Here is a 14,529-nt window from a genome sequence, read left to right on the forward strand (position 1 = left end):
CATTTGCAGTCAAGGGTATCTGTATTCAACTTGAAACGCTTTCCCCCTTTCTAGCAATAGTTTTCCACTGGGCTTACTGTGCCAAGTGCTTGGGGCCTGCAATCCTCCAAAAGGCGTGATCCCCTGAGCCTATCTGCGGCCTCCTCACCTGTGCTCTCTCATCAACCCTGGTTCTACAAGGGCAGTGTACTGTCCAAGCAGAAAGCTTTCTTTTCTCAGCAGGCCGCACTGAAAGCACTTGGCATTTGCTCCACTTGGAAATAACACGGAGATTCATTTCGTTCACCAGGTGAGGAATAATTCAGTCACCTATTTTGGCCAGGCTTCCACAGCTGTTAGAGAAGCAGGGTCCTACTTGCTAAGAGGACCTTTTCAGCTACCATTTCATCTCACTATAGCATTTACAAAAACAATTCAAAAATTCAAAACTGTGCACATGAACTATTTACACCACATTTTAATATTAAATAGAAATTGCCAGAAGCATTTTGAAACCCCTTCTAATGGTCATCTATTTCTCATGTGCGTGAAGACAATTATTTGATACAAATCCGTACTTGGGTAGGCAAAACAAAAATACATTTGAATATATAAGACTATGTTTAAGATACAAGTCTTCTAAACTGCATTCAAAATTAGGCCATTTAGCGACAGGTCAGCAACAAAGGACACCCTATGTACCCAGACGACTCTTCTTCAAGCTCATTATAAGCTTGCAGGGGGTAGGGACCATGTGTTCTTTTGTTTCCTCTCACACATTTTTACCACAGTAAAGAATACACAGGAGATGATGCAGAACCGACTTCATGCACAATCCATTATTATATTAACAAAGAGGAAAGCATACTTGCAACAGTTAAATCGAAAACTACGAAAAAAAAAATTGAAAACTACAGAAAAGTTTAAAAGTTTTTATGTTAAAGAAAAAGCAAAACCAAAATTTGTTATATGAAAAATACAAATATATGTGGACAGATTAAGGGAATTAAAAAAAATGTTTTACTTGGACAGAATGGTTATATGTGAATTTTTTTCTAAAAAATTGTTGTGCATTATTGGTATATTCACAATAGGTAGAAAATTGGGGAAATATCTGTAAATGCTGTACTTCAACATTCAGCATGAGATGAATAAAAGGGGCAAGGGAGGAATAAGAGAAGACTCAGAAAGGACACAAAAAATCTGAAATTTAATTATGAGAGAGGGAGAGAGAGAAAGAGAGAGAGAGAGAGAGAGAGAGAGAGAGAGAGTATCACATTCTTTCCTCTCTAGGCCCTGACTTATAAGAGCCGTAAAGAAAGAATGGAGAGAAGGGGAGAGCTTCACTATGTTCAACTTTGCTTATGACACAGTTATTAGAATTTTCAATTAAGTTTAGATGGACCTTTTTTTGCTCATTTACTGCCCAGTCCTTCAAACTTCCTAAATATATGTTCAGCCTATTTTAGGGAGCCCTTTCAAATATTGTAACTAATCAATCCTGATCTTTCTGGCTCCATTCCTTAAGAACAGCAATCCTCTGGCCCCCAAATTTTAATGAACAGTGACCATGGGATGACTCTTTCCCTTGTGTAAGACAGATGACCAAAGCAGATGACCTAACAGTCTGTTCTGAGGTCCAACCCTCAGATTAATCATCATTTGAAGGAGTTATTTACAGTTTACATATGATGTTAATATCATAGCTGAAAATAGCAGCTCCAAAGCATATTTCTGCTGACTATCTAATTTGGGGGGGGGGGCATAATATGAATGATCTTTGGTCACAAGATAGTATCAACATCATTCATTCCTTTCAAAACACTTTTATTGAGGCCATGCCAAGGTCAAGGAGCTTTTATAGTCTGCTGGAATAAACAGACAGGTAAACAGGCAGTTATAACATAATGTGATAATGGTTATAACAGAGGCATGAACTTACTTAACCTGGAGAATTAGGGAAGGCTTCCTGGGAGAGGTGGCACTCAAGCCCAGTCTGAAAGGGTAAGTAGGAGTTAGCCAAGTTCAAGTTAGAATGGAAGGAAGAATCAGGTGCAAAAGCAAGGGGGCATGAGAGTGTACGAATCATTTAGGAAACTGTAGGCTGACCACCTGACTAGCAGAGAAGGCCTGGCAGAATGGCGGAAGATGAAACTGGCAAGGGAAGCAAGAAACTGATCCTAAAGAGTTTTGTATGTCATGGGATTCTTCCCCCAGGCTATAGCTGCCATTTACTTCTGAAATACTTAAAGAGAATTCATTTTATTTGCACACCTGCCATCTTACAACTGTTTCCAAATCCTAATGCTGCTTTACTTCAAAGAGTAGTTTTACGTGTCCTTTTGCCAATTTTCTATTCATCACTGCCTTGTCGATTGCTGTAACAGAAACTACCATTTACTGATTGTTTACACTATGCCAGATACTGTACTAAATGCTTTAGATTAATTATCTAATTAAGTCACAGCAAAGAAAAAGCACAGCTCTGAAGTCAGACCAGGGTGCAAATCTTACTAGATATGTAATCTTGGGCAAATAACTTAACTTCATTGTCTTAAGCTTGCTCATCCATAAATTTGGAAAACCCCCATCTCCTTTACAGAGTGTTTGTAAACTTTAAGGAGATACACAACATATTTAATACACATAGTAGGCTTTAAATAAATTATAATTGCTATTATTGTGGTGATGTCACTTATGCAAAAATATAACCAGTTGATGTCTACACATGAAACCAGCAGAGGGAGCCTCTATCCATTTCTGGCTTCAATGCCAAGGTAAGTATACCTATTATGGATATATCTATCTCTGAAACAAAATACAAGACAGGATAAAAAGTGATTTGATGGTGGTGTCTAGACGGGACACAGGGAGATGGGTTGGGGAGAACACTGGTAGCTTCAGTCATATTGGTAATGTTCTTAATTGAGCACAGATTCATGAATATTCTACTGTTATGCTTTAACACACATACGTATTTTTTTATATATGCCAAATAGTATAAAATATTATATTTTAGTGATCCTAACGCATGTGTACCTACATCCCTCTACCTCTTGTTCCCATTTGAGGTTCAACACAGAATTACCATATCCCTTCCTTGTATTTTTATCTTACTTCCCTTGGATCTCTCTCATAGCAAGTTAATGCTGCCTTTCATTATAGTCATTTTCTGTGTTAGATCTAAGCTTCCTAAAGACATATTCAGGTTCTTACACATCTGTATAGCTCCAACAGCAGACAGCACTGTGCCTTTGGCTTATTTATCAAGTTGCACTATCCTTTATTTTCTCTTTACAATTTGAAATATTAATATAACCATATTGTGAAATATTTTTACTCATTAAAAAATTGTAACTTATTAGGGAAACTGGCTAAATAAATTTTGACATATCCAGTAGTTTAAAAGAATGAGTGAGATCTATATATGTCATTATGCAACCATTCCCACGTCATGTCAATAAATAAAAGGGCAAGGTGCAGGATGATGTATGTCTATTTCAGACATGTGCTTATCTATCCACAGAACATTTCTGGAAGGCTACATAGGAGACTGGTAACTGTGACTGAATCTAGGGAGAGAGCCTGAGTATCTGGCATCAAAGGGAGACTTATTTTTTACTGCATAGATCTTTTTGTACTATTTAATTTTTTGTAATGTGACTGTATGACTTTTTCAACTAAAAGAACAGCTTAATAATTTACACTTTCAATAAGAACATATGCACACAAAATACTCAAATCGGATCAGAATAAACAGCAGTTTAACAAAAGAATAAACATCACGTTTATTGGTTATATGGTTAATTACCATATAGCTAGCAACAGATTTAGCACAAAGGGGTGGAGAAATCACTGTGGAGTGATGTGATCAGGAAAGGCTTCACAATGTAAAACAAGGTCTAAGGAAAGGCTTCACAGTGTGAGTAAGGAGGGCTTGACCTAGACCTCAAAGGATGAGATTTGAGTATGTGGAGAGAGGGGAAGAAGGGCAAAGTTCCCTGGGGCTGAAGCAAAGCTGTGGGGTGGGGCTGGGAGGCACAACACCTGGGTTTTAGTCCTTCTTTGACCCTAAAACTATAGGCTCTTGGGCAAGTCACTCTTACCATCCCTGTATCCATTGCTGGGTCCCTAAAACAAAATGTAATCAGTGATCCGTTAGGTCCTTTCCAGCTCTCAAATAATATTACTACATCCTTAATTATAATTGGGAAAGAAGATTAGGGCTAGATTTTGGGACATCTTGAATGCCAAGCAAAGGAATTTAATAGTTTGGTCAGAGGAAGCCAGTGAAAGTTTTTGAAAAAAGGAGTATGATTTAGCAAGACTGAATTAACACATGAAAGCATACAGTACAATTTTGGCTAATATCATTATTAACTTGGCATCATATTTACAGGGTAGACAAGAGGGGAAATAGCAAACTAAATTGGGAGATCTGCAAGAATCAGAGAAGCAAGAGATAAGCATGGCCCAGAACTCAAATGGTACTACTGAGTAAAATATGGGGTCTCAGGTTTGTTTGCAGCCCTAGAGATTCATTACTCTAAGTCATCTGCCCCAAGTTTTTGCTTGCTATCCTTTTCCAGGATCCTATTGATTAGCGTTTAGTGTCAGGGAGCATTTTGAACTTGAAAAGTCATTCTACTCAATCACAGTGTTGGGTTTTGTAAAGGTTTATTCTACAACCTGACTCTTTCTAGTATTGAATTTTCTAGGTAGCCAGTACCAATTTACACAGATTTAAATACTTCTGTATTTTATTAAAATTTTCTCAAAAATTATACAAATACTATATATCCATAGTGACAAAATTAGAAAACACTGACAAATACAAATTTTTAAAAGTTACCTTTAAGCCAGTTTTAACCACTGTTAATATTTTGTTTTAATGACATCAAAGCATATAGGAACCTTTAAATTCTAAGGAAATAGTTTTGAGAAGGTGATTTGCTTTGTGGCACTGTGGACTGACTCTCATTTAAGTTTTAGTGTGCATGGTCTTTTTCCAGTCTCCAGTTAAAAGATCACCTCCTCATAGGCAGAGTTCTTTTTCACATTGTGCTCTACCCCATAGGACCTACATGCTAAATAAAGCAAGAGTAACAATAGTAATGTCATTTAAATGATGAAGCAATGATTAACTGCCCCCAAATTACCTTTTCAACATATCACTCTCGTGCTCAAATACCTCTAATGCGTTCCCTCTGCCTGAGAATCACTTTCCAACTCTTCAGTCAGGTATTCAAGGATCTCCAAAATGTGGTTTCACCCAGGCTTATCTGGTTGAAATTCTCTGCGACATCTAGTTTAGATTTTTTTTTTTTATCCCACGCACATGCCATACTTAACGTACTATGTGCTTTGTCTACTTCTGATTTCCCATTCCTGGAATATCTTTCCCACTCTTTGCTCTCTATTCAAATCCTATTCATTCTTTCAAAGTCCAGTTCAATAACGGCCTGTACAGAATTTTCTCCAGTCATTTCAATTCAGGTTAAATGCTCACTCATAAGCTAAGCACTGTAAGTCTATAATACTCATTCTGGCACTTAATGAAATACTTTCCTATGCTTTCACTGTTAGCTAAAATATCATGTAAATATTTTTCTTACCATTCTAAAATAATTTTTAAGTATGATGAAGAAAGAGATCATGCTCTATGTCTCTTTTATTTCATACTAACATTCTATACAGTAGTGAGTACAGAGTAGGCACTTATATAGTTGTTTAAATAAATAAAAATGAACAAAATGAGGATAAAGAGCACTTCTGTCACCTGACCAACCTCACTTTATAGCTTAAGGGAAACAGTAAAGGAGTAAAAGGAAGAGATTCTCAAGTTGAATAGGGAAAGTATTCTTTTGGGATAGGAAAGGGGCTTTCCAGGCTGAGGAATGGAATGCTTTTTGTGGTAGGAAGAGAACAAGTGGCTGGTGAAAAGGCCATAAAGATAAAGAAAGGGTGAAAACCCTGTTTAAAAAGGTGAGAAACAGACAGGGAGGGTGGTACCTAGGAAGAAAGTCTGAACTTAGGAAACATAAGCAACAATGAAGTGTGGGGAGAATAAAGGAAAGAGTTCTATATATGCTTTAGGGTTTTTTTAAACGTGGGTCTCTAGAAAATGAAACTTTCAAATTAATCCTGGACTCTGAAACTCAACTAAAAAATATGAAACTAATCTTAAACTTACAGAAAAGTAAATAAATGAGAATGACATACTTGAAGAGTCTACTCACAATACAGGGCCTATAAAACAAAAGCCAAGTAAGTGCAACTATTCTGGAATCTTCAGATATATCTGAATATCATGGCCTCTGGTGACTTAGGTTGTCAATATAACGAATTAAAATATATTTCTTACCTTTGTCTTCTCCCTGCTCACCAATAACCCATACTTGTTTTCCTGACATTTGTGCCTTCAAAACATTTGTAATAATGTACTGTAATCTCTGTGAATCCAGATTACATCCAATTCCAATCACTCGATTTGTAGGAAATGAACTCAGTTTCCACGTCACGTAAGTCATGATTTCCACTAAATATTGCACACAAGGTGAAAATGTAAAGATTTTTAAAATACACTTCTAGTCTAGTTCTCATAAACAAAATATTTATTATTAAAAACTTTTTTAATGTTTATTTATTCTTTGAGAGAGAGACAGAACATGAGCAGGGGAGGGGCAGAGAGAGGGAAACACAGAATCAGAAGCAGGCTCCAGGCTCCGAGCTGTTAGCACAGAGCCCGACACAGGGCTTGAACTCATGAACTGCGAGATCATGACCTGAGCTAAAGTCGGACGCTTATGCTACTGAGCCACCCAGGTGCCCCAAAATATTTATTATTTTAATAAGCATAGTAGAGCTTCTACATATTTTTCTTAGGTCCTAAATGCACTTTGAGGCATTTTTAATGTATATTAAAAACACTAACCAGGTTTCAACATGATTTTACATAACTTTGTTGTTTAATATAAATTAAGAGTGGAAAATAAATAGTTTCCTAGTTAAGTAAGAAAGATGAAAACTGGGTATAGAAAGCCAGAAAAGAATGTTTTTCATCGATCAAGTTCTCTTTTATATCTTTTTTTCCTTTCTTTAAAAAAAATTTTTTTTTTAAATGTTTATTTATTTTTGAGAGAGAAAGAGAGCGTGAGCAGGGAAGGGGCAGAGAGGAGAGGGAGAGAGAATCCCAAGCAGGCCTCATGCCGCCAGCATGGAGCCCAATGCGAGACTTAAACTCACAAATCACAAGATGATGACCCGAGCCAAAACCAAGAGTCAGATGTTCAACCCCCTGAGCCACCTAGGCGCTGCTCTTTTATATCTATCTTAAGGTGAATTTCTATTTTTAAATTAAAATAATGATCATATACTCCCACTATGCAGTGCAACATTATGAACAAGCAAAAACACAACTACTTTTTTCTGCCATGCCAAAAGGATGTCAGGAATTAAAGAGACTAGTGTCCCTCAAACAATTACTACAGAAAAACAATCAAAATGTACACCATACCCTTATACTGGGAACATTAAGAAACTCTGTTCACCAATTTGAGTTCGATACTACCCAATTCTTTGATAATATTTCTTTTTCTTACTAAACCAGTTCCCAAAACACTTTGTAATATACAAAAAGTTAGAAACACAGTGGCACGCCCACTAGCATTTTACAACACTTTAGAATTAACAAAATATCTTTCATATAAGCCACTGCATTTTTCTCTTTGGTGTTTAACCATTTTCTCACTGAGGGAGACATGGCCAACAACCTGGAACAGAATGATGGTGATATGTCACAAAAAATAGTTAAGGTAAAAGCTTCTAGTTCATGCCAGTCATAAGAAGTAACTGGTTGACCGGATATGGACATACTGTATTGTTCGGTATAAGAGCAATTTGAATAGTCTAGCTGCCCTTTTATAATCTAGTTTTATGACTTTTATCAGTACTGGCAATTATATTGATACACTGGACCATCACAGTAATTAAAAATAAAACTATTTACCTGGTTGAGATGCAACAAGCAGGATACCATGTTGACTATAGTGTCCCAGAGCTGGGACAAGGGCTCTGAACATATCCACATTGCTTTGTACCACATCAAGGTAGGACTGAGAACTACCCAAAGAGTTGACTGTGAAGATCACCACCTTGGAATGAGCAGAGGCAGACAAATCTAATGAATAAAAAGAAACAGTTTGAGCTCAAGATCTAGGTTTTCGTCAAGTTCTTGTTCTTGTTTTTCTGATTCTTTTCTACAAGTGGAGAGCCTTTAGGTATATTTGCCTCCAGATCAATCCATATCCATAGAAATACACAGAGTGCTGAGGTTTGCTTCCAGAAAGATGATTAAGAGCAAGAGTGTATCCCAAAGGGAGAAAGAGAACAAAGGGGGATAAAGAAAATAAAGTACAGGACTCAGAAGCTAAAAACAAGGGCTTAAGTTTTTTCTGTAATGCACAACTTTCCTACGACAAATAAGTAATGTGCTATAGGCAAAATGAACCTATAATCAATTAGGTCACTGAGTTTTAAATTGTGAGTTTAGTAGTCCTAGAGTTCCTTGACAGTGACTCACAGGCCATGTGGAAGGAGTGGGAATAAGTGGAAAGAAGGCTGGTAGGCACAGCTCCATGCTGTTTACTTTGACTTCTCTAGGCAGAGTAGTTCTGCTTGTATCTGTTTTACTTATGAAGGATTCTACTCGAAAGAGGAAAAAAATGGTCAGAAAATCTTTAAATCAAGGTAAAATGTCTTAGCTCATTTTTTTACAGACTTTTCCTTATACTGAAGCCAGTATCCTTGGTTTTAGGTTCCTCTTTCAATGGGACTAGGTAAGCAACTGTTACGACTTAAGAAAAGCTGTTCTCTAGAGTTCGCTCCTCTGATCCTGAAGCACACAACATGCAATTTTACAACTACATTACTCTCTATTACACAATGTGCTCTATAGTTAAGTACATGTCAAAACAGCGGCCAGACTTTATCAGCATCAGAGACAACAGAAAAATAACACAGTAGATGGCATTAGTCAACATTTGTAAATTAATATTAGCATCCCAGGGAGACAAGGAGTAGATTCCAGTGTTTATATTCTTAATTAAGCCCCTATGGCCATCTCTCTAAACCAGTTTCAGAAGGAAACACTTGTGCAATATACCCTCTGAGAAATGTACTTTCCAAGTTTAGCTCCTATTCTGATGCTGTTGTGGGGATAGGAGATCCAAAAGCTGAGTCCTGGATTTTAATGATGGTTCTTCATGAGTACTCTTAAATAATTCCTGTTGGAATTCCTGTTCTAGTGTGTAGAGTAGATACCTGGTGATGAGTCAAAACCTCAAGAGTTGGAAGGTATATAGTTAACACTTCCAGACCACTTCTATATGCCAGGTACTATTCTCAGAGCTTTCTATGTATTTACTCATTTAATCTAATCTACAACACACTATGGGGTCATAGCCCCCATTTTGCAGACAAGGAATATGAGGCACAGATGAGTAATTTACTCAGTTGTAGAGCTAGCAAGTATCAGACCCAGAATTCAAGCCCAGGCAGCCTGGCTGTAGAGTACTGTTAAGCACCATGCTATGTTTAGAAACTGAGCCCCAAACCCTCATAAAGACGAGGAAACTGATGTTTACAGAGATTAGGTGACTTGTCCGTATTACCAAATTACCAGTGAACAGTTCAATTTATGATCTTACAATTTGGTCCCAACCTATTTTGCGAGGATCATTTTATCTTCTTTCCCCCTTTAGCTTTCTCTACTTTGAATGATACATATACCCTTGCCCTCAAGGTTGCCTCATGAATAAATAAAGTAGTAGCTGTCTAAAAGGATTTCAAAAGTACAAGAAAGGCTTCCTACTCCATAAGGTTTCCTAAGCTCCCAGGCCTTTTATTCTCTTCCTTTGAGCCTAGAAGCTAGTATTTCTTGTACTCTCCTAGGTAGACCTTTGGCTTAAGTAGAATTGGTCCCTATTCTTCCCCACCATGTTTCTCTCACTTTCCCGATAAGAACTTTACTCAAATTCTTTCTTTCTTTTTTTATATTCATTTATTTATTTTTGAGAGACAGCATGCACATGAGCCAGGGAAGGGCAGAGAGAGAGGGTGACAGAGAATCCCAAGCAGATTCCGTGCCGTCAGTCCAGAGCCTGACACAGGGCTCAAACTCACAAACCATGAGATCGTGACCTGAGCCAAAACCAAGAATCGGATGCTTAACCGACTGAGGCACCCAAGCGCCCCTCAAATTCTTTCTAGCTGGAATGTTTCTCACTTCACTCACCACATGCTAGGTAGATATCTGTTTAACTGTCTACTACATTAAACATGTTATGAGCTCTGTGAGAGCAGGCACTGTTTGTGTCTTACTTATCTTTCCATCTCCAAGATCTAGATACTTAGCAACAGCTACATGCCCCCAGGGCACCCCTGGACCCTTTTATTATACCATACAGAAAAACAAACTTAAAATGCATTAAAGACCAGGGGTGCCTGGGTGTCTCAGTTGGTTAAGTGTCTGACTCTTGGTTTCAGCCCAGGTCACGAAATCAGTTTTGTGAGTTCAAGCCCCGTGTCAGGCTCTGCACGGCAGCACGGAGCCTGCTTGAGATTCTTTCTCTCCCTCTCTCTCTGCCCCTCCCCCACTTGTGCTATCTCTGTCTCTCTCAAAATAAACTTAAAAAAACCTTTTTAAATGGACTAAAGACCTAAATGTGAGACATAAAACCATAAAATTCCTAGAAGAAAACATAAGCAGTAATTTCTTTGACAACAGCCACAGATACCTTTTTCTAGATAGATCTCCTCTAGTAAGAGAAACAAAAGCAAAATTAAGCTATTGGGTCTACACCGAAATAAAAAGTTTCTGCACAGTGAAGAAAATGACCAACAAAACAAAAAGGCAACCTACTGAATGGGAGAAGATATTTGTAAATGATGTAACTGATAAAGCATTAATATCCAAAATATATAAAGAATTTATGCAACTTGGGGCACCTGGGTGGCTCAGTCAGTTAAGCGTTCAACTTTGGCTCAGGTCATGATCTCACGGTTCATGAGTTCAAGCCCCACATAGGGTTCTGTGTCGACAGCCTCAGATTCCGTGTCTCCCTCTTCTCTCTGCCCCTCCCCTGCTCACTCTCTCTCTCTCCCTCAAAAATAAATACACGTTAAGAATTTATGCAACTCGACACCAAAAAAAACACATCAATCCAATTAATAGGGAGAGGACAAGAATAGACATTTTTCCAAAGAAGACATACAGATGGCCAACAAGACACATGAAGAGATGCTCAACATTGCTCATCAGCAGGGAAACGCAAATTAAAACCACAAAGAGATATTACTTTGCACTTGTCAGAATGGTTAAAATAAAAAAGATGAGAAATAATAAGCATCGCAAGGACATGGAGAAAAAAGGAACCCTCATTCAGTGTTGGTGGGAATGTGAACTGGTGCAGTCACTGTGGAAAATTAGTATGGAGCTTCCTCAAAAAAGTTAGAAATAAACTTACCATATGATCTAGTAATTCCACCACTAGGTATTTACCCAAAGAAAAAGAAAACACTAATTCAAAAGGATCTATATTTATTGCAGCATTATTTACAGTAGTCAAGACATGAAGCAACTCAAGTGTCCATCAATAGATGAATGGATAAAGATTGTATATATGTGTGTGTGTGTGTGTGTCTATACATATACATATGTACATATACATATATGCATATATATACATATACATATACATATATACATATACACACACACACATATATACACACACATACATATACACAACACACACACAATGGAATATCACTCAGCCATATAAAAGGATGAAATCGTGCCATTTATAACATGGATGGACTTACAGGGTATAATACTAAGTGAAATAAGTCAGAGAAAGATAAATGTAGAATTTAAGAAACAAAGCAAATGAACAAAGAAAAGAAACAAAAAGTCATACTCTTAACTACAAAGAACAAACAGAGGGTTGGTAGAGCAGAGGTCGGTGGATGGAATCGGTGAAGTAGGTTAAGAGTAAGCTTATCTTGATGTAAGAGTAGGTGAAGGCGGTTAAGAGGAAGCTTATCTTGAGGAACACTAAAAAATGTATAGAATTGTTGAACCACTATATTGTACACGTGAAACTAATGTAACACTGTATGTTAATTATACTTAAATAAAAAATAAAATTAAGTTTAAAAGAAGTTGCTGACTTAATATGGGGGAAAACGATTGTACAGTTGTAAAGAAAAGTTAAGAACCTTAAGCATAATTATGTGAAAATATGATATCATTTACAAGGTTAAGGATCATAATAAAAGTTTATTCAATAACAGTTAGTTCAATATACCTCTGCTAAGGTTCCTGTCATGCCAAGCATAATTATACCAGGCCCTAAGAACACAAGGTTAATGACATATTGTCCTTGCCCTAGACATAATACAGTAGGGCTCAAGGGTTAGGATGGAGGGCTTCAGAGTGAGATTGCCTGCTCCAAATCCTAACTTTACCACTTACTTAATTAGCGTAGTGATGTTTCCTCCTGGGTCAGGGGTGCATCTGGACCTCCAGGACAGAAACCTCTTACCTCTATCCCAGCTGCATAGGTAGCCCAGAAAAACTACATCCTTCCTGCCAAGCCACTGGTTCCCAAATAACAGGCCCTAGACCAGTGCTTGTTTAGTTATAGTAGGGGATATCAATCCATCATCAAGCATGTCAAAAGACCCAGCAAATATTTCATGCTCCAATATACCACTGTTCTCAGATTATGAGGATGATGTTGATGAATGAAATACACATTGATTTTACTTTTTTATTTATTTATTTTATTATTATTTTTTTTAATGTTTATTTTTGAGACAGAGACAGAGCATGAACAGGGGAGGGGCAGAGAGAGAGGGAGACACAGAATCTGAAACGGGCTCCAGGCTCTGAGCTGTCAGCACAGAGCCCGACGCGGGGCTCGAACTCACAGACCGTGAGATCATGACCTGAGCTGAAGTCGGACGCTTAACCGACGGAGCCACCCAGGCGCCCCAATACACATTGATTTTAAATCACTGCTGAATTATTTTATTCAAAACCATGGAAAATCAATCAAATAACAATGTCCAAATGCTGTGGAGACCTCACTGAAGTATTCTAGCTTAGTATTATCAGTCTGAATATACTGGAGACAGTACAAATATTTTCATTTCTCTGGTATATTGCTAAACCATTCTAACTGTAATAAAAATTACATAAAAATATGTTCCTTTCAAATTATTTTTCTCTAGGACACAAAATTTTAGAAATGATGATGACCCTTAATTTAGAAATTGTGTTAAGTTGATAGCTACTAAAAATCTTCCTATGTTGGCAGGGGAGGGAACTACCAAAGAATGACTTCTCAGTAGCTTTGGGCATTATTTCAGTCAATGACTGGAAGGGATATTTTTGTCTGATGTATAGAGGTAGACTTTTTTTTTTTTAATGTTATACAAGAATACTCCTATTAAAAAATAAGGTAGGAAATCACTGCTCAGTTCAAGTGAGTGCCTTTAACAATTACTGCCACAGTGGTCTGGGTTTGGAGCTATATAAACAACACTGAAACTTTCTAAGATTTACTATATGTGGCAAACTAAAGCCATGAACTAAGTATGTTATGCCACATCTCTATCTTTAGGGAGGCTTTTCTTAAAAATAAAAGGTATATCTATTGATAAAATGTCTCAGGAAGAGAAAAAAATGATACAACATAAATTTCAATATCAATACTAAAATCATGAAGAGTAATAAGTGATTTGGCATTAGGATTACTCTGGAAGGTTTCCCAGAGAAAAGGTGACTCGAGGTTAAGTATGAAGGGCATGTTGAGGCTAATGAAGAAGTATTTATCTGAGGTAAGTGTAAAGGGTGAAAGGAGGCAAAAAAAGGGCTTCAGTCAAGATTCTTTACTTCAATACAGTGAATTTCAAAAATTTGATTGTGACCCATGCCATGAGATAGACATGCTATGAAATACATTTTCTATTGCAACCCAAGACATAATATATGCATATGTATATATACAAAGCAAAAACATTACAGAAAATACCCTTAATACTACTCTGGTATTTTCTATTGTTCTAGTTCATTTTTATCAAATGCTGGTCGTAGTCCCCTGTGCTGATTCCACAATCTGCAATAATGTCACTACTTATAATTTTTAGAACACTTTAATGAGTATAAGAATTACCTGAGCTACTTATCTAAAATGTAGATTCCCAGAACCACTCCTAGAAATTCGGGATCCATAGCCTAGGGTGGACGCCAGGCACCTGTAATTTTCAGGTGGTTCTGATATAAGAGATTAGCCCACAAGCCATGTTTTACGAACCACTGGCTATTGAGCATATTTTGCTTTACTGCATATGTCAACAACACTTTATTTTTTATTTATTTTTAAATGTTTTTTATTTTGAGAGAGTATGCACACATGCATGAATGGGGGAGGGGCAGAGAGAGAGAGAGAGAGAGAGAGAGAGAGAGAGAGAGAGAGAGAGAAT

The 14,529-nt window shown here is 37.2% G+C and overlaps 1 protein-coding gene across 7 annotated transcripts in view; it reads right to left on the bottom strand.

Annotated features, from left to right (window-relative positions):
- UEVLD (UEV and lactate/malate dehyrogenase domains) overlaps positions 1-14,529 on the bottom strand; it is a 55,584-nt gene that overhangs the window by 8,347 nt on the left and 32,708 nt on the right. For 5 of the 7 annotated variants that reach the window (XM_058688422.1, XM_058688423.1, XM_058688424.1 and 2 more), the window contains exons 8-9: positions 7,988-8,158; positions 6,344-6,517 (exon numbers count right to left, since the gene is read on the bottom strand). The exons of 1 other annotated variant lie outside the window; for it this stretch is intronic. In XM_058688422.1, the coding sequence (XP_058544405.1) occupies positions 6,344-6,517; positions 7,988-8,158 (345 nt within the window). Of the gene's footprint in view, positions 1-6,343; positions 6,518-7,987; positions 8,159-14,529 lie in introns of those variants that run through there. One more of the 7 variants, XR_009249818.1, reaches the window with a different exon arrangement.

The sequence above is a fragment of the Neofelis nebulosa genome, chromosome 10, assembly GCF_028018385.1.
Source record: "Neofelis nebulosa isolate mNeoNeb1 chromosome 10, mNeoNeb1.pri, whole genome shotgun sequence".
Taxonomy (NCBI): Eukaryota; Metazoa; Chordata; class Mammalia; order Carnivora; family Felidae; genus Neofelis; species Neofelis nebulosa.